The sequence below is a fragment of the Panthera leo genome, chromosome A3 (assembly GCF_018350215.1).
Source record: "Panthera leo isolate Ple1 chromosome A3, P.leo_Ple1_pat1.1, whole genome shotgun sequence".
Lineage (NCBI taxonomy): Eukaryota > Metazoa > Chordata > Mammalia > Carnivora > Felidae > Panthera > Panthera leo.
Genome location: NC_056681.1, coordinates 30,353,751 through 30,379,574, shown reverse-complemented (window position 1 = coordinate 30,379,574; position 25,824 = coordinate 30,353,751). Strand labels below are relative to the sequence as shown.

The following is a 25,824-nucleotide window of genomic DNA, read 5'->3' as shown; positions in this document are numbered from 1 at the left end:
CTCCCCCACTCACACTCTCACTCTCTCTCAAAATACAATAAACATTAAAAAAAAATTTTAATGTGTCCCAATACAAAAAAACAAGTGTTCTAAATAGCTGAAAATAAAATTTTTACAGAATTCCATTTACCATGTCAAAGAGAATAAAATGCTTCGAAATCTATTTAACAAAAGAAGTGTAACAACCGTACACTGAAAACTACAAATATAACTTTGGTGAAAGAAAGCAAAACTCTAGGGGACGCCTGGGTGGCTCAGTCAGTTAGGCATCTAACTCTTGATTTCAGCTCAGGTCATGATCTCACACTTTGTGAGATCAAGCCTTGCATCTGGCTCTGCACTCACAGTGGGATTCTCTCTCCCCCTCTCTCTGCCCCTCCCCTCAAAACAAAATAAACATTAAAACAAACAAAAAAAAAAGAAAGTAAAATTCTAAATAAATGGAAAGACATTTTATCTTGGATCAGAAGACTTGATAATGTTAAGATGGCAATACCCTCCAACATGACCTACAAATTCAACAGGATCCCTATCAAAATCCTAAATGCCTTTTTTGCAGCCACTGACAAGGTGATGGTAAAATTCACATGGAGGGGCTCCTGGGTGGTTTAGTTGGTTGAGCATCCAACTTCAGCTCACGTCATGATCTTGCAGTTCACCAGTTCAAACCCCACATCCGGCTCTGTGCTGACAACTCAGAGCCTAGAGCCTAGAGCCTGCTTCGGATTCTGTGTCTCCCTCTCTCTCTCTCTCTCTGCCCCTCCCCTGCTCATGCTCTCTCTCTTTCTCTAAATAAAAACATTAAAATTTTTTTTAATTCACATGGAAATTCAAACTACTGATTCATGCTACCACATGGATGAACCCTGAAAACATGCTACGTGAAAAGAAGCCAGTCACAAAAATCTCATAATAGGACACCATTTATATGAAGTGTCCAGAACAAGCAAATCTACAGACAGAAAATATATGAGTGTTTACCAAGGACTGAGGTAGAGGAAATGGGAAGTGACAGCTAATGGATAGAAGGTTTCTTTCTGGGATGATGAAAATGTACTGAAATTAGACTATGGTGATGACTGCAAAATTCTGTAAATATACTTGAAACCACTAAATTTTACACTTTAAACAGGTGACATTACAGTATGTAAATTATAGCTGGATAAAACCGTTTAAAAGGAAAAAGATACATCCAATATTTAATATCTTATTCCTGTCTTTCTCAGAACACACACGCCCCCTTACCTGGATGCCACAGCCCAGCCCGGCAGTCCAAACCTCTCATAGTCCCCTCCATAAATGTCTCGAACTAGTTTATCCACTTTGGTGCTATCTCCACGAGATGCCATTTCCAGAGCCTCTTCAAAAGTGCTGCAGCCGGTGAGAAGACAGCAGAGACCAAAAAAAGTTCCTCCTCCAAGACTGATTAAAAACAAACAACACAGTATTAGAACATTTTAAAAATAAGAACGGGAAGGTAATTATTTATGAACTGAAAATTGTATCCGTACATCAACTCACTCTTGCCCTAACCCAATCCTGCAGATGCCACTGGCAGACAAGACTGCAGAAAGATAAACTCAGGGCGCCTGATACATACCTTGAAGGTACATACTCACGTGAGCCAAAAACAGTGAGGCAAAACACTGGGCTCACCTCCCTGCCTGCACCCCCAGTGCAGTATGGGCATCTGCTGAGTGTCAGGAGCTTTGGGCGCAGATCTGCCCGCCACACACCCAGGCCACGCTAACACCTCCTCCCTTTGTCTCTCTAAGCCCCCTGTCATCCTGGCTCATCAGTCCCCCACCCCGCAAAGAACTCCTCCATTAACGGTTTTCTCCCCCCAAATTACTCCTCTCTTTCTTTAATTCACACCTGTTAAAAAACCTTGTTTATCCCAAACCCCAGCTCCTTGTTTTGCATCTAACGATCTCTAATCCTTAAACCACAGCATATTCACTCTTGCCTGCCACTCACTTCTCCACCCCTTTCGGCTTACCCTCCTCCAATCATGTTTCTGTTGCTCAGTACCTCACCTTCTAGATCTCAGATCATCCCGTGGGTGTGTGAGTGTGAGTGTGTGCATGTTCACATGTATGTATAAAATCCAGGCCAAGTTTCAAAGCTGGGATCTTGCCTTGTCTTCTCCTTATAGATGCTAACTAGTAGCTTTGGTAACTTTATGGTATATGCACATCATATACTATCTGAGGGCAGGGACTGTGGGCTTCAACGAATCTGCCAATGAAATATTTTACCGAACTATGATAATGAAATATTGAACAATACAGATTAAAGTCAAGAAATCAGAATTTTCAAAGAGAAATGATATTTGTTTGCATAATTCCAGAAAAAAACCACTTTTCACATTTTTTTTTTTTTTTTACTTTTCACATAATTTTAACACATTCTTAAAGGTGTACTTATATGCAATACCTGAAAACTCAGTTTTAGCTCATCACGATATCAAGAACAATGACCTTTATATAAAAGACCTACCTGGTACCCGTGACCCGCTTGTAATTATCTTTGGAATATACTGCTAAAATGCTAACCCCAGAGCCAATGTTCACCAGAAGCAGAGGGTATGGATTTTTCAAATCAAATGGTAACTTCTGACATTTCTCAGCATCAGCAGGGTTTTCAAAGTAATAGCACTGTGACCGTCCATTGAATCCAACTGAGTCAATGTATAAAATTCCTTTTATTAAACAATCTAGTTCATCAAGTTTGCAAAGCTGAAGGTCACCTATCTGTAATGAAATAAAAATACATTCAGACTTTCTAACAAGCCAAAAATAAAAACTCTGCTTAATAAGGCACCCCTCTACATTAAACAAACCATAGAAGTGCTCACAGATGTGTACTATTCGTACATATGATTTACAGAACAAAGCTGGAGACAAAAAACATAGGGACGATCTGATTAGACAGACCCAAATACACTCCACCTACAAACCACTGCAGCAGCTAGAGAAATGTGCCCAAAACCCAAGCAGAAAACAAGATATCTACTCACAGGGACCATGAGTCAGGAGCACAGGTGAGATCACCGCCCTATTAGAAAGCCAACTCCAAGAAATTCAAGTGACTCAAACACCTGGTGACACAAGGCAGGAGCCACAAGGACTCAGACATCTACCCTCTGAACAACCATCTTCGAAGCTGTAGAACAGTATCAAACTAGGCCTCACTTTGTTATTAATAAACAGACGTCAAAGGGCTGCAAAGTATATAATTAGAAGGTAATAAGGTTTTTCACTATCTAAAACCAATTACAGGGCACCTGGGTGGCTCAGTTGGACACGTGTCTGACTTCAGCTCAGGTCATGATCTCACAGTTCCTGAGTTCAAGCCCCTCATCAGGCTCTGGGCTGACAGCTGAGGGCCTGGAGCCTGCTTTGGATTCTCCCTCTCTCTGCCCCTCCCCACTCACACTCTGTCTCTCTCTCAAAAATAAACTTTTTTTTTTTAATTTTTAAATAAATAAAAAATAAACCAACTATAGTCCCTGGAGGATGAGAAGATTTTAGCAGTATCAAAATTCCCAAGTGTTACCAATGTAATCCACTTAAATAACAGAACGATTATTATTCATATTAGAAAGCAATGTACAGGATCAATTAAGAACGAAAAGGATCTTCAGTAATTAAGAACTGAGGTGGGAAGAACTCCAAGACATGCTGTCAGTCAAAAAAGCAAGTTGAGAAACACTTCATAATACGTGACCCTAACTAACTTGCCTATGTGTAAAGCCAAGTTTACATGCACCTGTGTGTGTCATACAGTCATGCAGAGAACACTAAAAAGATACATAAACTTCTAACAGTGGTGACTCTGGAGAGATGGCATAAAGAAACATCTCCACTTGGGGCACCTGCGTGGTTCAGTCAGTTAAGCATCTGACTTTCACTCAGGTCATGATCTCCAGGTTCATGAGTTCGAGCTCTGTGTCAGGCTCTGTGCTGACAGCTCAGAGCCTGGAGCCTGCTTCTGATTCTGTATCTCCCTCTCTCTCTGCCCCTCCCCTGCTTGATCTCTCTCTCTCTCTCTCTCTCTCTCTCTCTCTCTCTCTCCCTCTCAAAAATAAACATTAAAAAAAACTCCCCACTTTACTTCCTGAACTTCTAACCCACGTGAATGTTTGCAAGCACGTACACTCCACATATTTGAGTGACAAAGGTAAAAACTGCCTCCTAAACCCCTTACAGCACCTACTTCTGTTTACAAGTGGGTCCAGCCCTGCAAGTCCTCCCCATTTAAGTCAACTCTCACTTGATTACATTTCTACTCAATTTATTCTGATCCACAGCAAAAAGGGAAATTAACAGGTAACTTCATCTTAATCCTTAATCCCTAAGTAAGAATATTAAATTACTCCTCTGACCAAACCCAAGCCCTTGAAGTATTCATCACTGTCCCTATGGCACCTGCTCATGCCCTCTCTACTGAGATGAATTCAAAACCAACTTCCTGCATGTGAATCTGAATTTCCTCTTCTGTATCTCCTTTTCTGTATTTTCATTTCATTTCATCATTTTACACTGGTGGCCTAGTGGAGCCCAAACAGTTGGTCTCCTTTTTCCTTCTACAGTTTTTTTTTCCTTTTCCTTTCTAGAATTCCTGTCATCCTGAGTGTCCTGCTAATTCCTAATGAATCCCAGCCCCTAAGTGATAGTTAGACGAATAAATGCATAGCTAATTTCACTAATGCAAGGTATTCATAACATAATGTGTTACACCAACAAGCAAACCCAGTATGTTAAGAAATTTGATTCACATTAAAAGTCAACAAAGTAGGGACACCTAGGTGGCTCAGTCAGTTAAGCGTCCAACTCTTGATTTCAGCTCAGGTCATGATTTCAGTCATGAGATTGGTTGTGAGATAGAGGCCCATATCGGGCTCCACACTGAGAGTGGAGCCTGCTTAAGATTCTCTCCCTCTGCCCCTCTCCCCGGCTTGCACTCTCTCTCTCTCAAATTAAAAAAAAAAAAAAAAAGGCAACAAAATAAACTCAGTATTTTAAAAAAACATTCCACTGTGGTTTATTAAATACTAGTTACTCTTAATGCACAAAGAGCATTTGATAGGCATTTCATTTTCCTATAATTTTCAAGGACAGCACTGCTGCATTCAAATGAGAAACCCGAAAGCCTAAGAACTGATTTCTAAGGTCTAAAATTCACTTTGCACCGTCCCCTTGAATTACCATACAATGCTGAACCTCTGGAAACAGCCTGAATGGTTTTCAAATATGTTCCAAAGGGCATCTATACAGGGTCCTGCAAAAAGTTTTCTCCTTTACCCATCAGTTATGATCCAGAGTCCACTATGAGGTTTCCACAAAGGAAGGGAACCGTCTCTACTCCAACTAAACTTCCTCTTTCCTCACTGCTGGAAGAGAAACCACTAAAAACCAACCACCAAAAGAAATTCAGGCAAAGAATATTAAAACTTGATAAAAATTCATGTCAATTCTATATTAGGATTATGGTCAGTAACAGGAGAAAGTCAGGAGAAAGAAGACAAAGAAAGAGGATGTCACAAACCACACATTGACACATGGAGAAAAAAAGAAAGGTAAAACAACAAAGGCAAAGGCAGAATCTCTAGAATAACATTCTCATTAGTGGCATTAAAAACATAATCACTGGGAATGCCTGGGTGGCTCAGTTAAGTGTCTTTCAGCTCAGGTCATGATGTCATAGTCCATGAGTTCGAGCCCCTCATCAGGCTCTGTGCTGACAGCTCAGAACCTAGAGCCTGCTTTGGATTTTGTGTCTCCCTCTCTCTGCCCCTCCCCTGCTCACCCCTGTCTCTTTCTCTCTCTCAAAAAGTAAATAAACACACAAAAATTTTTTTTTTTAAAAACCATAGACACTGAAGATATTTTCAATCTATTCTGACCCTGAAAGTCAGAGTTTTGGCCAATTCACTTGTCTACTCTCCCACCTAACCCCACAACCACATCCACCCTCAATGGACCTAGCCTCAAGGCCTTGCACACAGTGTTACTAAATGAAAACAAAGTCAGGCACCCACTGGCACTCCCCCAGCATCCAGACATGATTCAGAGACACATATAACAAGAGTGCAGAACAGTACACATCAGAAGGCATTTGGGGAGAGAAGGCTCTGCTGTTAACCATTTCAGACTAGCCCTGAGACCAAGAGGCCACTGCTTTGGACCAGCGTTCCTTGTTTTTTTAATAGTAACCTTGCCAGGAAACAATTGAGGGGGACAAGAGAAATTATGTGGTAGACAAAATTGGAAACAATTTTTTTTTGAGAGAGAGAGAGAGAGAGGGCACAAGTGAGTAAGGGGAAGAGAGAGAGAGAGAAACAGGGCTCACCCAAAGCAGGGCTCATGTTCACTCGATGCAGGGCACAAACTCACCAGAAGTAAGACTCAAGCTCACCCAATGTGGGACTTGAACTCATGAACCGTAAGATCATGACCTTAGCCCAAATCAGATGCTTAACGACTGAGTCACCCAGGCGCCCCTGGAAAAAATTTTATGACATTAAATGACATTTTTTTTTTAATTTTTTTTTTTTTAAAGGAGGCTCCATGCCCAATGTGGGGCTTGAACTCACGACCCTGAAATCAAGAGTCACATATTACACCAACTGAGCCAGCCAGGTGCCCCAAAATTATTTTTCCAATCTCATTGCTGAAGATTTTTAACATTTTTTATTTTAGAAAAAGAGAGTGTGAGTGACCGGGGGAGAAGGGCAGAAGGCAAGAGGGGGAGGGGGAGAGAGACAGAGAGAACGAGAATCCCAAACAGGCTCCACACTCAGCACAGAGCCTGACACAGGACTTGATCCCACGATGCTGGGATTGTGATCTGAGCCTAAATCAATGGTGAAAAGCTCAACCAACTGAGCCACTCAGGTGCCCCAAGATTTTTTTTAATAGTAATTTCTATACCCAACATGGGGCTCAAACTCATGACCCCAAGATCAAGAGTCACACACTCTTCCAAATGAGCCAGCCAGACGCCCCTCATAGTTTCAGACCTAATGACCTGTTCCTCGTAGGTAGTTCCTCAGACTGCTTATCACAGCTTATTATAATCTCTAGATGGCAACTCCAGACTACGACTCGATTTACATCTCTCTAATCTTAATCGGGTGAAAACTCAAGTTCCATTAGAAATGGAAATGATTCCACCACTTGCTACTGGTATTATTTTTAACAATCAGATTACCATAAATTGTATGTAAGCTGAAAAAAATACATACTGTGAGAAAATCCTGCTCAAATTTGTACGCTCCACCTCCAGTGGCACAAAAGACAGTGTGAAGACTCGAGAAGTTTTTATCTCTGCCCATCTGAATAAAAGCAGGCATGTCATGAGTGGGAAAGCGTATAAAGTGCAGATTGCCCTTGCGTCCACACAGAGTCAGGTCCTTCAGCTCCAGGTGCACATCCCGAATACCTGTGGACCCATAAGCCACATTGGAGGTCAGGTACTTCCGAATGCTTTTAAGACTTTCCACCTCTTCTTCTTCTTCTTCAGCAGTGATGTCTTTGGGTTCAAAATAAACCAGCTTAACCAGGGTTCCACCAATATCCAAGCCAAACCATGGAAAAACTAAATGGGAAAAGAAAAAAAAAGTCAGAACAACTTTTTTTTTTCTGAAAAATAAACACATACGTACTAGATTAGCAATTTATTCATACCCTGAGGTTTCCAAGGACTAGAGAAACAAAAAGGGCGTTGGGAAAAGAAACAGGATTCTGTCTGATCTGGAAAATATCTTTAAAAAAAAAAGTCACATTGGGGCGCCTGGGTGGCACAGTCGGTTAAGCCTCCGACTTCAGCCAGATCACGATCTCGCGGTCCGTGAGTTCGAGCCCCGCGTCGGGCTCTGGGCTGATGGCTCGGAGCCTGGAGCCTGTTTCCGATTCTGTCTCCCTCTCTCTCTGCCCCTCCCCCGTTCATGCTCTGTCTCTCTCTGTCCCAAAAATAAATAAAAAACGTTGAAAAAAAAAAAAAATTAAAAAAAAAAAAAAGTCACTGACACAAAAACAGACACTCAGATCAGTGGAACAGAACAGAGAACCCAAAAATGGACCCACAAACGTATGGCCAACTAATTTCTGACAAAGCAGGAAAGAGTATCCAACGGAATAAAGACAGTCTCTTCAGCAAATACTGCTGGGAAAACTGGACAGCAACATGCAGAAAAATGAGCCTGGACCATTTTCTTACACCATACACAAAAATAAACTCAAAATGGATGAAAGACCTAAATGTAAGACAGGAAGCCATCAAAATCCTCGAGGAGAAAACAGGCAAAAACCTCTTTGACCTTGGCCACAGCAACTTTCTTACTCAACAGGTCTCCGGAGGCAAGGGAAACAAAAGCAAAAATGCACTATTGGGACCTCATCAAAATAAAAAGCTTCTGCACAATGGGCACCTGGGTGGCTCAGTCGGTTGAGCATCCAACTTCGGCTCAGGTCATGATCTCGTGGTCTGCGAGTTCGAGCCCCATGTCGGGCTCTGTGCTGACAGCTCAGAGCCTGGAGCCTGTTTCTGATTCTGTGTCTCCCTCTCTCTCTCTGCCCCTCCCCTGCTCATGCTCTCTCAAAATGCTCGAAAATAAAAATAAACATTAAAAAAAAAATTTTTTTTTTTTTTTTAAAAAGCTTCTACACAGGGAAGGAAACAATCAGCAAAACTAAAAGGCAACCAACAGAATGGGAGAAGATATTTGCAAACAACATATCAGATAAAGGGTTAATATCCAAAATCTATAAAGAACTTATCACACAAACTCAACACCCAAAAAACAAATAATCCAGTGAAGAAATGGGCAAAAGACATGAATAGACACTTCTCCAAAGAAGACATCCAGATGGCAACAGACACATGAAAACATGCTCACAACATCACTCATCATCAGGGAAATAACAAATCAAAACCACAATGAGATACCACCTTACACCTGTCAGAATGGCTAACATTAACAACTCAGGCAACAACAGATGTTGGCGAGGATGCGGAGAGAGAGGATCTCTTTTGCACTGCTGGTGGGAATGCAAACTGGTGCAGCCACTCTGGAAAACAGTATGGAGGTTCCTCAAAAAATTAAAAATAGAACTACCCTATGACCCAGCAATTGCACTACTAGGCATTTATCCAAGGGATACAGGTGTGCTGTTTCAAAGGGGCACATGCACCCCAATGTTTATAGCAGCACTATCAACAATAGCCAAAGTATGGAAAGAGCCCAAATGTCCATCGATGGATGAATGGATAAAGAAGATGTGGTGTGTGTGTGTGTGTGTGTGTGTGTGTGTATACACATACATGTATATGTATACACACACACACACAATCTTCTTTATCTTTTATGTATATAAATGTGTATATATATGTATATATACACATATCTTTATGTGTGTGTGTATATATATATATATACATACACACACACACACACACACACACACACACACACACACACACTGGAGTATTACTCAGCAATCAAAAAGAATGAAATCCTGCCATTTGCAACTACGTGGATGGAACTAGAGGGTATTACGCTAAGTGAAATTAATCAGTCAGAGAAAGACAAGTATCATATGGCTTCACTCATACAAAGAATTTAAGATACAAAACTGATGAACATAAGGGAAGGGAAGCAAAAATAATATAAAAACAGGGAAGGGGACAAAACATTAAGAGACTCTTAAACATGGAGAACAGAGGGTTACTGAAGGGTATGGGGGGGAGTGGGCAAAATGAGTAAGGGGCATTAAGGAATCTACTCCTGAAAACATTGTTGCACTGTATGCTAACTTGGATGTAAATTTAAAAAAATAAAAATAAAAAACATATTTTTAAAAATGTATTATTTCAAAAAAAGTCACAAAGATCAGGAAGAAAAACATCAAAATATTGAGTCAACCCAGCCCTCTTGCACAAATAAGCCCAAACTACACAATGAAATATTAAAAAACAACAAAATGACTACCCATGAATCTCAACTTTGAAAAAAAGAAAAAAAAAGATTGAGAATGAAAATCTACATCCTTCCTCTTGGCTCAAAGAAGAAATGTTGAAACTTTTCAGAGCTCTGGTTTAGTATGCAAACTAGAAATAGAGGAAATTCCCAACCTTATGTAACATGTAAGCTCCAGTGGTCAATTTCTCAAAACCTGATGTCCCTAAAATAAAAGGTTTCAAAGGACTTTATGGTAACATATTTTAGAGTTAATATCTGTTCCCAAAAAAATCCTTCCCAAAAAATAGCTTCAGGAGATCAGATCAAAATGGACTGCACAGACTGCCTTGCCCTCCTAGCTTAGATCGCAGAAATGACTAAAGATACAGATTTATTGATGTATTATTTTCCAAAATAATTCCGGGAAACAAGAAACGATAGGATCAGCAAAACTAAGTTGATAAGGGCAGTAACTGTCCAGAACCCTAAAAAGAAGAATGCTATAAAAAAAAAAAAAAAAAAAAAAAAAAAACTGGGAATAAACAAACAGTGCCTGGGTGGCTTCGTTAGCTGGGCATCCAACTCATGATCCCAGGGATTAAGCCCCTCTTTGGGTCTGCACTGAGGAGGGAGCCTGCTGGAGATTCTCTCTCTCTTTCCCTCTGCCCCTCTCCCCCACTCAAGCTCTCAATTTCTCTCTAAAATAAATAAATAAATAAAATAAAAATTGGGAGCAGCTATGAAGGCTGGGAGAGTACACGGGTGCTCCATCAAGCTGTACATAGGAGTGGCTGCCATGGAGAAACAGGGACAGGCTCTGGTGGTCATGGGTGATCTGGTGGGGAATGCATCTGGTGCAACTGAACAGACCAACCACTTCCCTCTACTGAGAACCACTCCCCACACCTCCACCCCTCCAGAGGCAAAGTCTTCATTAAACACAAGCACTTCAGCCAAAGACTCAGAATGGTACCCACCCAAGTAGCTACTATCACCCCAGAAGAAATGAGGAGACATGTATCTGGACATACATCCCTACAATCCACCTTCAGAAACTGGTAAAGAGATACTGCATCCACTGACAGAAAAGCAATCCTCAAAATAGAGATGATCACTTCACAAATTAGAATCACCAAAAGGGATATCTACACCACAAAAACGAGAAACTAAACATCTTTAGAAAGAGTTTCAGAAACAAACAGGAGACTTAAAAAGAATCATAATTATCCTCAGGGGTAAAATAAGAAGAAACTAAGAAATGATTGCCATCTGTGGTTGTAACTGCACGAATCCACACATAAAATTATACAGAACTAAATACGTACACACAAAAGAGTTTTTGTATAATTGGTTAGGCCTAAGTCAAGTCTGTGAACTGTATCAGTGTTAATTTCTTAGTTGGGGGTTGTGAAGCTTTGGAAACCAAAAAAAGAGGGAAGGGGACAAACTAGTATACACTTGACAGAGATCAGTCTCAAAAACAGGCTGAGTAAAAGAAGCCTCACACAAAGGCTACATGCTATATGATTCCACGCATATGAAACTCCAGGAAATGCAAAGCAATCATTTCTGCATTTGATAGGAAGTAGACTGTAGGCTGGGGGAGGAAGGGGAGGGAAGGACTATAGGAGCAGAAGAAAACTTTCTGTATTAACCCAAACCTTTTTTTAAAATATAGATGTAATTTATTGTCAAGTTAGTTAGCTAACATACAGTGTATACGGTGTGCTCTTGGCTTCGGGAGTAGATTCCCATGATTTATCACTTACATACAACACCCAGTGCTCATACCAACAAGTGTCCTCCTCAATGCCCATCACCCATTTTCCCCACCCCCCAGCCTCCCCACACCCTTCCAGCATCAGTTTGTTCTCTGTATTTAAAAGTCTCTTATGGTTTGCCTCCCTCTGTTTGTAACTATTCATGTATTTTTTTCTTTCCCTTCCCCCATGGCCTTCTGTTAAGTTTCTGAACTTCCACGAATGAGTGAAAACATGATATTTGTCTTTCTCTGACTTATTTCACTTAGCAAAATGTCCTCCAGTTCCATCCACATTGTTGCAAATGGCAAGGTTTCATTCCTTTTCACTGTGGAGTAGTATTCCATTGCGGGGGGGAAAGGGGGGGCACATCTTTATCCCTTCATCAGTTGATAGACATTTGGTAGTAACCCAAATCTTGATTGTTGGAGGTGAAGGGAGAGCTCCATGGGTGTGTCTATATATCTGTCAAAATGCATGGAACTATACACTTTAAATAGATGCAGTTGCTTGTATGTAAATTGTTCCTCAATAAAGAGTTTTATAAAATAAGAAAAAGGAAAAAATCTATTTCCAAAATAAAGCTCAAAAGATGTATTTAACAGCAAAATAGGCAAAGAAAAAAATGGAAAACAAAACTAAGAAATTCTCCCCAAATCCTCTCAGGTATGAAGGAAAAGTAGATATATATAGAAATACAGAACCATAACTTCTGTGAGTCCCAGAAACTTCCTGGGGAAGGCAGAGGAGGAAAAGACATAAATCATCAGGTTCACTAAGTGTCAAGCAGAACCAATTAGTGGCAAACAGACAGACAGACTTAGACACATTCTATTGAAATGTCAAGAAATCCTAAACACTTCCAAAGACAAAAGCATATTCCTACAAAGATACATAAATCACATAAAGGTGGAAATGGATTTTTCATCAGCGACATAGATGCTAGAAGATAATGGAGCACTAGCTTCAAAGTTATAAGGAAAAAGACTTTGAAACATATCCAGCCAAATCAGCTTTCAAGGAGGAGTGCAAAAGAAATTTTCACACATGAAAGAGCTCAATGTTTACTACTCAAAGACCTTCTCTGAAAAGAAAGAAAAAAAAAAAAAAAGGACCTTCTCTGAAATAATTAGTAAATGCCTTCCAATATAATTTTAAAAGCATCCAAATATGAGCTTTAAGAAACAATGATCAGCAAAGGAAACAATACATGTGACTTTCTGAAAAATCAGCAATCTGGAACTAAAATATATGATTTCAACATAGGAAGCTGAAAAGAGAAGTGAGAGACAAGTGAAGCAAACAGTAGCTCTGTCTTGATAGGGAAAAGAAGATACAAATTCTGATTAATTCTAAATAAGGAGAAAAAAGTGATAGTTTAAATACATCAAAAATGTACAGGTAACTCTAGAAGAAAAGAAAATGAACATATGACCTCCAAACAACTATGGAAACAAATCAGTTCAAAAACAAAGAAAAAAAATATGGCAAACACAAAACAAAAAAAGACAGGAATGAACACAAATACATCAGTAATCACTAATAGGTCAAATTACCCTTCTACAGAAGAAATTTGATTATATGCTTATATATTATATATACATTTAAGATAATACAAGTAGACTGAGGTAAATATATGGCAAAACACAGAGAGAGTCCTATCATAAAGAGTTGGATGCTTTAAGATGAAAACAGCATTCAGTCAAAAATACTCAAATCAAAATCTTAAGCACCTCACTGGAGACTGATATACCAGATAGAACAGGTGACATATTTAGGAACCATGATAAGTTAAAGTCAAACCTTATGTATCAAGACCAGCACCGCACTTAACAGGGACTACTTTGCTCACATGAGAGGTGCCCCTCCAAACAGCTATCTACCAAGGAAATAGGATTCACAACTCCCATCTTACACTCACTTGCCATTATACATTCACTGACCAATTTGGTGGGTAGAATCACTGGCACCATTTATTTAACAGACTTGAAATATATATATACTTGAATCTGGGTAAGCAAAATGAATTCCTGAATAATGCTACTCCACGTATTAAGCAAATGTTAACAGAAATTAAGTACAATACTAGCAGACTAAATAAAATTCAAAACAAAAAGGATTAAAAGGGAATAAAAAGAAACTGTATCATGAGCATAAAAGAAGTAGAACTGATGTGATCCTAACAAATGCTTCAAAAATATTAAAAACAAGGAGAAACTGACAAATCTACACAACAATGTGAGAATGACACAGGTATCAGAAATTTGTACTCTCTCTCTCTCACACACACACACACACACACACACACACACACACACAAAATAAAGGTATAGAGGATTTGAATATAAAGCTAGTAAGGTCAATCTATGAAACATAAATAACCCTATCAAAAAAAACACACAAATACACCTTCCTTTCAAATACCTATAAACCATACAAATTAACTGCACAAGCTTAAAGAACCTCAAACTCCAAAGAACAAAAACAAACCACATTCACTTTCCACAATAACTCAACATTATGAATTAATCCAACAAACACAAAGAAATAAATCTCTCCACCTGAAAATTTTTAAACCCACTTCTTTTAACTCTGAAATAAAAGGAGAAATCAAAACAAAATTTATTTTTGGGTGAATGACAATAAGAACATTATGTATCAAAATCAGTAAGATACACCCTCCATGGTACCCGAAGGGAAATTTCTGGCCTTAAAAGTTTATCAAATGGATGCAAAAAAGAAAACCTGAATAAAAAGGGAAATGTCACACACAATTCACACAATTTGAAATGCTAGAAAAAGAATAAATTAGATCCAAAATAAGCAGAAAGGAATTATTAAGAACAAAAGCAAGATGTAGGGGTGCCTGCGTGGCTCAGTTGGTTGGATGTCCAACTTCTGTGCTGACAGCTCAGAGGCTAGAACCTGCTTCAGATTCTATGTCTCCCTCTCTCTCTGCCCCTTCCCCACTCACACTCTCTCAGAAATAAACATTAAAAAAAGAAAAAAATGTTTTAAAGAAATGTAAATGAAATTAGAAAAACATGATCATCATGAACAACACCACAGGAGAGCTGACCAATAACATCAAGCTTTGAAAAAGCCATTAATACAGACAAATTTCTGGTAAGTATATCCAAGAAAAAGAAAGAAGATATAGCTTTTCTTTTAAAAAAAAAAAAAAAAAAAAAGAAAAATCAAAGATGAGTATGTAACCAGAGACTACATGAGTGTACAATTTCATATTAAGTTTAAAATGTACACCAGAAAATTAGCAAGAAAAAATAGAGTACAAAAAGTGGCTCAAAATAAGATCAAAAACACAAATCAAAAGCACTGAAAAATTTTAAAAAGATGTGAAAGATCTTTCAGCCAAACAAGAACAAAAAAGCACCAGGCCTTAATGGTTTCCAGGCAAACCTTTAAGAGCTTCTAGGTTACAGAAAAATCTAAAAAGATTCCTAAGTCATTCTAACCTCATATCAAAACTAGAAAAGAGGGGCACCTGGGTGACTCAGTCAGTTGAGCATCCCACTCTTGATTTTGGCTCAGGTCATGATCTCACAGTTCGTGGGATTGAGCCCCATGTTGGACTCTGCAATGAGTGTGGAGCCTGCTTAAGATTTTCTTTCTCTTTCTCTCTTTCTCTCCCCCCCCCCCCACTCCCCACATTCTCTCTGGAAAAAAATAAACTAGAAAAGAAACCTCTCACAACAAAATGCATTAAATTACTAAACAATGTCCAGTTGTGCAGTAAGAGTAATTAACCATAGTCAACAGATATTCTTCTCAGGAATGCAAAAAGATGGTTTTCACGTTAGATTCCAAAAAATAACAACAATACTTAGAGACAAATCTTAGTACTAAATATGTACAATAGCTATTATTAAAATAGTGTACTGAAAATCAGAGCAGCGGAAAGATTCCTGTTCCAGGACAAAACACTGAGTATTATTAAAATGTCAATTCTCCAAGTTAACCTAACAATGTCAATGCAATTCTAATGAGAACACTATGGCTGACTCCCCAGAAGCCATTCCACCTCAGTCCCAGGCAGGGACAGTCCTGAATTTTTTTTTACACCTACAAAAATTCCATTCTCAATGACAGGCCTGACCCAAACTGGCACAGGTCATGAAAAGTCTGTCCCTGGCACCTATAAGAAAAGTTTCTTCACTCAAGAAAGCAATAGTGCTAAATAGGATTGAAGCAAGGAGATTAGATTCCTATTTTCCGACCTGTAGTGCCATTTTTTTTTAAATGTGTATTTTGAGAGAGAGCAAGAACGAGAGTGGGCATATGCTCAGGCAAGCAAGCAGGGGAGGGGCAGAGAAAGAAAAGAGAGAAAGAGAATTCCAAGCAGGCCCCGCACTGTCAGCGCAGAGCCCAACTTGAGCTCATGAACGGTGAGATCATGATCTGAGCCAAAATCAAGAGCCGTAGGCTTAACCAACTGAGCCACCCAGGCACCCTGTGCCATTCTTTTAACCATCAACTTTAGGAGGCCACCAACCTGTAATTACCACAGACACAGCACTCCACCAACAAACATATCACATCAATAGGATTAGAATCTTGGAGTCTGGGTGGCTCAGTGGTTATGAGTCAGATTCTTGATTTCAGCTTAGGTCATGATCTCACAGTTCATGGGTTCGAGCCCGGCATAAGGCTCTGTGCTGGGAGCGTGGAGCGCCTGCTTGGGATTCTCTCTCTCCCTCTCTCTGCCCCTCCCCTGCTCTCCCTCTCTCTCTCAAAATAAATAAACATTTTTTTTTTTTTTAATAGGACTGGAATCTGAAGGTCTGGACAAACCTAAGACCAATGGAAGATTTTATAATGCTTAAAGCTTAAATGCTTAAATGCTTAAAATGAGTAAACCTTAAGCTTTACTCCCATTTCCTTAGATTAAAAAATTTAAACATTAACATATAGCTATTATGTATTAAATGATTATTAACAGTCAAGCACTCTATTAGGCACTTGACTGCATAAATTTATTTAATGTTTGCAACGATCATATAAGGCAAGTACTATAATCATCCCACTTTACAGATTAAGAAACTGAAGTGCACAAGAGTCCAAGGTCACAATCAAGAAAAGGCAGAGGTAGGGACTCAAACCCAGATTTCCTAAATCCTTTCACAAGCATTTTCAACAAGTGTCTGTACAAACCTAAGAGCACAAAACACACACCCTTGAGTTAATAAGAAAATAAAATTAGGAGTTTAATAAAAATCACATACTTTAAAAAATTAGGAGGATCAACAATATATAAAGAAAAATAAGGAGTCTTGGGCAGAGCTCAGTTCATATGCTTGTTACAGACTTTAACGGTTTCTGGATTTTTCTCTGTACTACTCATCAAACGATTTACGTACCCAAGAACTGAGAAACACTGAGAAGCACAGGAGGTCCATTAGACACATGTTCTCTGATAATGGCTGAGAGAATTATGCCAGGCCATATAATTGTTATTTCAAAACATTCAACTGCCCAAAGGGATTAGATTCCCATCACTGACTGCAGACTGCCTCATATACTATAACAGAATGAATACTGGAATAAGCTTTCTAATCCTTGTTCAAAACACTGTTTCTGGTGGGAAAAGGAACTTCTGCTATACCATCAGTCTTCATATCTCACCAACAGAATACTTATTCATCACTTCCAATTACTGAATTATTCCATTAATTTTCACAGATATTTTAGTCTGTCTGCAACCCTTCACATATATCCTGGTATTAAGGCCTCCAAGGCACTCAGTCTAGACAATCTACACTTGACTTAGAATTTAAACTCTGCCTCACAGGTTATTTATGTAAAACCATCTGTAGCACCACGTCTGTCTCATAATAGGTCTCAACAACTGAAAGGCTTTCAAATGGGAAATAAATGGTGTATAAGAATGTGCTGTTTTCCAATACTATGAACCACATCTTTACCAGACCGATGTGGTTAAGATATTGCAAACCCAAATCTCTGGGCCGATCTAGGCAGCAATCTTTGGCACCAATTAAAAGGCCTACTTTAATAATATTCTTGGGGCATCTGGGTGGCTCAGTCGGTTGGGCGTCCGACTTCGGCTCAGGTCATGATCTCGCAGTCCGTGAGTTCGAGCCCTGCATCAGGCTCTGTGCTGACAGCTCAGAGCCTGGAGCCTGTTTCAGATTCTGTGTCTCCCTCCCTCTCTGACCCTCCCCCGTTCATGCTCTGTCTCTCTCTGTCTCAAAAATAAATAAACGTAAAAAAAAAATTTTTTTTAATTAAATAAAAACTATTATTCTCAAAATAGTTTTAACTTGGGGACTAGATTCCTATATAATATATATTATCAAACCAGTAGACTCAATAATAAATTCTACATTTTGGAAATATAAACCCACAAAACCTAATAAACTACTAGAAAACTAAAGATGGCTTCCACTTTTAGAAAGCAAACTTTAAGCTGTTATTTACAAGAGAAGTTTTCACATGCTGGTCAGTCTCACTGACATACACTGAGAAAGAACATAATAAACTAAGAACCGTGCCTGAAGATAAAAATATCCCAAGGTATGAACCTGAAAAAACATTCACCAGGTTATAAATTTAAGCCTAAGAAACATCACTGTTCTTCTAAATGACCAAAATAACTATTCTTTTCTGCTTGATAAGGTCCTAACAGCCTACAGTCTATTGTCTTGTTCCTTCTCTCTCCTTTTAACATGTGTTTAATCAAAAGATTTTTTTAGTATTTTGAGAGGGGGGGAGGGGGGGAGGGAGGGAGGGAGGGAGAGAGGGAGAGAAGGAGGGAGGGAGGGAGAGAGAGGGAGGGAGGGGGGGGAGGGGGAGAGGGGGGAGGGGGGGAGGGGGAGGGGGAGGGGGAGGGGGAGGGGGAGGGGGAGGGGGAGGGGGAGGGGGAGGGGGAGGGGGAGGGGGAGGGGGAGGGGGAGAGGGAGAGGGAGAGGGAGAGGGAGAGGGAGAGGGAGAGGGAGAGGGAGAGGGAGAGGGAGAGGGAGAGGGAGAGGGAGAGGGAGAGGGAGAGGGAGAGGGGGAGAGGGAGAGGGAGAGGGAGAGAGAGAAATCATTTGCGCACATGCAGGGGAGGGGGAGGGAGGGACAGAGGATCCCAAGCAGGCTCTGCACTGATGGGGGGCTCAAACTCAGGAACCATGAGATCATGATCTGAACCAAAGCTGGACACTTAACCAACTGAGCCACCTAGGAACCCCTAAAAGATTTTTTAAGTTTACTTATTTCTTTTGAAAGAAAGAGATCACTAGCGAGAGAGGGGCACTATGAGTACAGAGCCCAATGCAGGGCTCAAACTCACGAACCAAACCGTGAGATCATGACCTGAGCTGAAATCAAGAGTCAGGCAATTGGGGCTCCTGGGTGGCTCAGTTGGTTAAACGTCCAACTTCAGCTCAGACCATGATCTCACAGTTCGTGGGTTTGAGCCCCACATTAGACTCTGTGCTGACAGCTCACAGCCTGGAGCCTGCTTCACATTCTGTCTCTCCATCTCTCTCTGCCCCTTCCCCACTCACACTCTATCTCTGTTTCTCTCTCTCTCTCAAAAATAAATAAAAACAATTAAAAAAAAAAAAAAGAGTCGGGTGATTGAGCCACGCAGGTGCCCCAAAAGATTTTTAATAGCATACATCACTTCTCCTTTATGGTACCCCCTAGATAAAAAAGGGTAGGGATGCTAACACTGTTTGAACAATCATATTACCTAAATACACATGGCCCCTAAAATAACATACTGTACCATTTTACACAGCTGCATACTTTGGATTATTTTTAGGCCCTGCTTAATGCTTCACATTCTTTGAACAACCAAAGTGAAGGACCATGTTTACTTTGATTTCATTTAGATTTGAAGTTGATAAAAAGGTTAAAAAGCATCCTCTCCCATTCTGTACCTCAAACATAGGCTACGAAGCAACAGAAATCTTTTCACTGAGCTCCTAATGGGCAGTCTTCCCTAATTCCCTAACTGAAGATGAAACACTGCACCTAATAAGGGGCAGTCTCCCAGGGCCCCAGCACCAATTCCTTTCTGCCAACACTGATGCTCCCCAAAAGCCAAGGAAAAGCAACCATTTGCTAGGCTGGCATTATCAAGCTACAGAAACCTTTTTTTTTTTTTTAAAGAGTTTTAAGTTTATTTTTTTAGTAATCTCAACACCCAATGTGGGTCTCAAACTCACAACCCCAAGATAAGAGTCGCATGTTCTACCAACTGAGCCAGCCAGGCACCCCTAAAAGCTTTTTCTAGATCAATGGAAATTAAGGATATTCCACGACTAACAGGAGTCGAAAATCAACGTGTCCCAAAGATCTCCCTGGAGTGCTACAACATGCTTCATGCTTTGAAGTCACCTTCAAAAATCCAGCTCATCCACCAGCCACATGGGATACTCCCATCCCAGGTTCCACACCTCTAACACATCTGCTGCACATCTGGGACCCTTGCTTAAAATGCATGTTCTCTTGTGACATGCCTGTATACATTTGTCAAAGTATACATTTTGCTGTATGTAATTATGCCTCAGTAAAATTTTTTTAAAAATTAACAGATGCATTAAAAAAGCAGGGGGGCGCGCCTGGGTGGCTCAGTTGGTTAAGCAATCAACTTCGGCTGAGGTCTTGATCTCACGGTGAGTTAGAGCTTCGCACTGGGATCTCTGCTGTCAGCATGGAGCCTGCTTCAGATCCTCTGTCCCCTTCTCTCTGCCCCTCCCCCACTCATGCTCTGTCTCAAATAGAAATAAACATTAAAAAAAATTAACAGGTGCATGTTCTTAGACTTGTTTGCAGACCTGAATGGGTTTTTGGTTTGTTTTTTTTTAGGCTTCTAAGTAATTCCATGTAAGAACCACTGCTCTGGGTTATGCTGCATGTACCTTCCCCTACTCAAAAATAGGGAAAGTCAAGAACACTGGGTCTGAAAGTCAGACACCTAATCACACAGATCCATTATTAACTCACTACATGCCCTTGGACAAAGGAAAAATTTCACTGACAGTTTCCTCTTCTGGAAACTAGAGATAAAAAATACCTACCACATAGGGTAACTGTGAGACTTCAATGATAGGTTTTTAACATATTTGACACAGTGTCTAACACAAGCAGTACATTACCATCATTAGCATCTTTGTTTCCTTTTTTTTTTTTTTTTTTGACGTTTATTTATTTTTGAGAGACAGACCAGGAGCGGGAGAGGGGCAGAGAGAGAGAGAGGGAGACACAGAATCTGAAGCAGGCTCCAGGCTCCGAGCTGTCAGTACAGAGCCTGACGCGGGGCTCAAACCCACAAACCGTGAGATCATGACCTGAGCCGAAGTCGGACACTTAACTGACTGAGCCGCCCAGTCACCCCTGGTTTCCATCACTTTAAATCAATCTTTACTTGGTATTTCTCTGTCCTGTGAGACATACTCTACCTAATCTAAAACTTTTAAAGAACTTCTTACACACAGACATGCCTAGCCTCATCCCTAATGGGATGGGAACAGGTTTGAGAATTACACTGTTCTGGGGAACATGTGTGGCAGAACATGACTATGACCAGGGCCCACAAGAATTCCTAAGATAAACTGAATAGCTCCTTCTAGTTTCAAATGACATCTAGTCTCCTACCTTTAGACAAGTAGTTTAAGGACATCAGAATGAAGCTCTCTAACCTCCAAAGAAAGATGGCACCACCCTATACCCAACTTTACCAAAAATAAATACGGAGATTTATTTAGTCTTTACTGAATTCTCTCAGAGGTGAAACCATTCTTGGAGGGTTCAGAAATCAAGAGGCTGCCTCTCCATCTAACAGGTGCACCCCTGGACAGTAACAGAAAAAACAAATGGAAGAAAGAAATAACCTTTTTGGCAGGTCTCATTACCTGAGAGATGGCTTTTCATGATTTATCAGAGAAAGCAATAAAGGCAACCATGACAAACATCAGACATAAAAACAAAAATAAATATGTAAATAAATAAATAAATCCGACATGAATATCTGTCTTGATTCCTTAAAAGATATCTCAGGGACGCCTGGGTGGCTCAGTCGGTTAAGCATCTAATTCTTTTTTTTTTTTTTTTAATTTTTTTGTTTGTTTGTTTGTTTGTTTATTTTTGAAAGAGAGAGAGAGAGTGAGTGGTAGAAATGCAGAGAGAGAGGAAGACACAGGATATGAAGCACGCTCCAGGCTCGGAGTTATTAGCACCACATTCCACGCGGGCTCGAACCCACAGGCCAGGAGATCATGACCTGAGCCAAAATCAGACATTTAACCGACTGAACCACCCAGGTGCCCCTAGCATCCAATTCTTGATTTCAGCTCAGTTCATGATCTCCACGGTCTTAGCATGGAGCCTGCTTGAGATTCTCTCTCCTGCTTGCAGGTGCACTCTCTCTCTAAAAACAAAAAAAAAAATTAAAAGACATCTCAAAACCACCTTACATACCACCCCCACCCCCCAATACAATCTAAACCAGAGTTTTCCACAGGTGTCTCTGAGCAGCTGTATCTAAATGATATGAGGAATTTGTTAAAATGCAGCTTCTTAGAATCCTCCCCAGATTCTGATTCAAAAAGATGGAGTTGGACCCAAGGAATCTGCATTTTTAACTCCCAAGGTCATTTTTATGCTCAAAATTTGGAAGTACTTCCACAGTAGCTAGAAATTTTCACCCCAAGTAAGTCTTGAACACAAAAGATAGTGATTATGCTTAGCTTTAGAGCAATGAAGAAACAGCTAATAGAATATACACAATTCAATAAAGCACAGTGGTTGAGAGGACGTATGGAGCTGGACTTCCTGAATTTACATTTCTATCCCACTACTCACAAGTCATTTGACAGGGGGCAAATGTACCCCCGTTTTCTCATCTGTAAAATGGAATAAACAAGTTATGAATACTAATGAGTTATTAAAGCTCTCAGTAGAGTGCCTGACCTCCGCAAACACCCAAAACACAATCCTTATTTAGAAAGTGGGTGATGGGCATTGAGGAGGGCATCTGTTGGGATGAGCCCTGGGTGTTGTACGGAAACCAATGTGACAATAAATTATATTTAATATAAAAAAAAAGTACTTATTTAGAATTCTTATGGTCAATGGCTAAAAGACAGCTGGCTAGAGGGCTGTGAATCTCTGAAATTTACAACCATCTCTGATGATGTAGTACAAAACCATTAACGTTTTGCATTGCTTAAAAATCAGGTGCTTCTCGGGGCGCCTGGGTGGCTCAGTCGGTTAAGCGTCCGACTTCGGCTCAGGTCACGATCTTGCGGTCCGTGAGTTCGAGCCCCGCGTCGGGCTCTGGGCTGATGGCTCAGAGCCTGGAGCCTACTTCCGATTCTGTGTCTCCCTCTCTCTCTGACCCTCCCCCGTTCATGCTCTGTCTCTCTCTGTCTCAAAAATAAATAAACTTAAAAAAAAAAAAATTTTTTTTTTAAAAATCAGGTGCTTCTCAAATAAAACACAAACCAGGTAACTGGTTCTAAACATGGTATCGATTGAGAGCAGTTAATCTGTTTTCCAAATTTCTTTCAAGACAGGAAAAGACAAAGTAATTCAGACTCCCAAATTTTTCACAGCAAAACAGGGCTACATTTAACATTTAATCATCCAAATCATGTAAAAGTACAGCAACCTGGTGGCTGGCTGAGGTACAAGACCATCCAATAAAGACCTCACTCTCGTAACCTGCATTTAAAACAGACTGATTTCCTGAAAGAGGAATTTGGCAACAAGACAAAAATCTAACCATATGTAAAACGTCACTAAATGATAAAGCTTATATTAGAGTATTAAGACAGTGGATACTTTCAACAGTAGCAATAGCTACTAGACTGAGGATGCTAACTGAAGACCTTTAAAGGGGTGAAAATGTATGGACTAGAACACAACGCAGGAAAAGCAGCCTGATAAGAAAATGGAGAAACCGATTCTCCAGAAAGAGCATGTGCAACTGCCAAGGCGAGATTCCCTCAAAATAAAAAGCCTTAATGCCCAGAATGCTACAGACCTGAATCGTGAGTATCAGCAAATAGATGCAAAGAAAACAGAGATATCTGGGTGAGAGATGACCCGAATTCTCACGGGAAGAAAAGCAGCCAAAGCTTAAGTGCACAGAACACGGAATCCAGTTTTAGGCCTGCAGCAACTCAAGGGCTAGTTAACCATTTTTAGGAAGGCCGAAATCTCCAGATTAAAGGGATTTAACGTCTTGGACACCGCTCTTTGGGACCCACGGAAAACAGACACGGGGGATTCAAAGGATTTAGGGGGAAAGGAGGAGGTGGAAATGAGTCAAAAGAAGCCTTCTCGACGATAAAATCATGTGACTCTCGGGCAAAGAATGCCCAAGGAGCTAAGGAGAGGAAGAAAAGGGTCCTGAGTAAAGACGCTCCACTTCCACCACCGTCAAGGGCGGACCACTGCGCCCGAGGTCTGGGCGGGGGCCGGACCCTAATGCCCCAAACTTGGACCTGAGGCCTCCAGCCGGGAGTCAGCCCATGCACCAACCTAGGACCACCGTGCGGGGGCACTGTCCCCACACGAGCGCGCGGGAAAAACGGCGGCCGCGCCGGAAGGGGGCAGGGCGAGCCGCGAGGACGACCCCCCGGGCACTTACGCTGCCGCTTCTTCCTGAGGCTTTCCACGCGCTGGCGGGAGGCCGAGGGAGCGCCGCTGTAGGAGCCGGGCCGGTTTCGCCTAATGCCCTCTGCCGAAGCCGAGGCAGAGGACCCGACTGGGGGCTCCGACGCGCTACTCGCCCGGCGCCGCAGCAGCTCCCGCCGCCGCCCATCAGGCCCTTCGGGCGCCGGCTCCCCCGCCGAGGCGGAGGTGTCGGCCGCTCTGCCGTGGCGCTCCATGGGCACGCCGAGCCGGCCCGCTCCCATCCGCAGCAGCCGCCGCTGCCGCCCAAGCCAGCCCCCCAGCGCCGAAACCCTCGTCGCCTCCTCCGCGGCAGTCCAGCCCAAGCAGAGGCGCCCCCTCCACGGTCCGCCTCTTCCGTTGCGCCAACGCGCAGCAAGCCAATCCAAATAGGGTGGGGGCGGCCCGAAGGCCTCGCGTCCAATCGCCTCCCTCACTCGAGGCGGATCGACCGCGCGTCCGTCCAATGAAAGGCTCCCAGGACGGGGCGGGGCGGAGAGTGGCGGGGGAGGGGATCGAAGCTTAGCCGCGAAGAAGGCGGTGTTGCCGAGGGGAGAGTGATGGCGGCGCCGCCCAATGGACGTGTGGGTGGAGGGGCTGGCTCACCCGCCCGCACTGGCGGACAGGTCAGGGGGGCCCTGCCCCTGAGTCCCGCCTCGCTGTTGCATCCCTCTCCCCCTGCCCGCGCCCTCCGCCAGCCCAGCAGTGTGCCCCCCAGCGTCTGGCCGCTAGTCTTTGGCAGACCGAAGGGCTTGAACCGCGGCTGATTTAGCCTTTGTCCCTTGGCCTGGTTCCGCCACTGCCGTCGAGACCACCAGCCCCTCCGCGCTCTTTTTTACCCTCTCCCCCAGCACTGCCACTGGCGTGGTTGGGCTAAGCCCCCTCCATTCCGCCTGCGTTGGAGAAACGTACCCGGTACCAGAAGGAAAGAAAGGTCTGGGGCTGGTCTCCATGGCAACTGGAAGAAAGAGGTGGGTTATAAATCCTACGCCACCCTTCAGTGCTGAAGGAGGGGGTGTGGGAGCCGGGGAGTAGGGTTTGCGTTTTGAAGGACAGTGTGGATTCCTTTTCCGTGCGGTGCACTAGGGGGACATAGAAGGATTTGGTGGCTGCCTTGGAACCTGGGTTGTAAGGGGTGTGTGTGTGCGCGCGCGCGAGCGTTAATCATCTTATTCCCTTTTGGGGGGCGAGACCACAGTCACCTCCAGCCCTGAGATACTGACCATTCACACCTATCTAAGGCCCTGCCACCCATCCCTTCTCCAAAGGTTATCCAAGCCTGGAATGACCCCACCTTGCTCTGTACCCTCAAGGCACTCCCTCAGTCCGTCAAGTTTAACAGGACTATTAGTTTTTCTTACTAATTATTCCTAAGTGCCTCTCCCGGGACACTGTAATGTCCCTTGGGTGATAGACCTCATTTTTTTTTTTTACCTTTGCCGTAATAACTGC

The 25,824-nt window shown here is 41.9% G+C and overlaps 1 protein-coding gene across 3 annotated transcripts in view; it reads right to left on the bottom strand.

Annotated features, from left to right (window-relative positions):
- The window catches only part of PANK2 (pantothenate kinase 2), a 31,639-nt gene extending 6,935 nt beyond the window's left edge, over positions 1-24,704 (bottom strand). The window contains exons 1-4 of one of the 3 annotated variants that reach the window (XM_042931529.1): positions 24,350-24,704; positions 7,250-7,602; positions 2,500-2,753; positions 1,246-1,422 (exon numbers count right to left, since the gene is read on the bottom strand). In XM_042931529.1, coding sequence (XP_042787463.1) covers positions 1,246-1,422; positions 2,500-2,753; positions 7,250-7,602; positions 24,350-24,617 — 1,052 coding nt within the window. In that variant the 5' untranslated portion in view covers positions 24,618-24,704. Of the gene's footprint in view, positions 1-1,245; positions 2,464-2,499; positions 2,754-7,249; positions 7,603-24,349 lie in introns of those variants that run through there. The other 2 variants (XM_042931530.1, XM_042931531.1) reach the window with 2 other exon arrangements.
- Between the last annotated feature and the right edge of the window lie 1,120 nt (positions 24,705-25,824).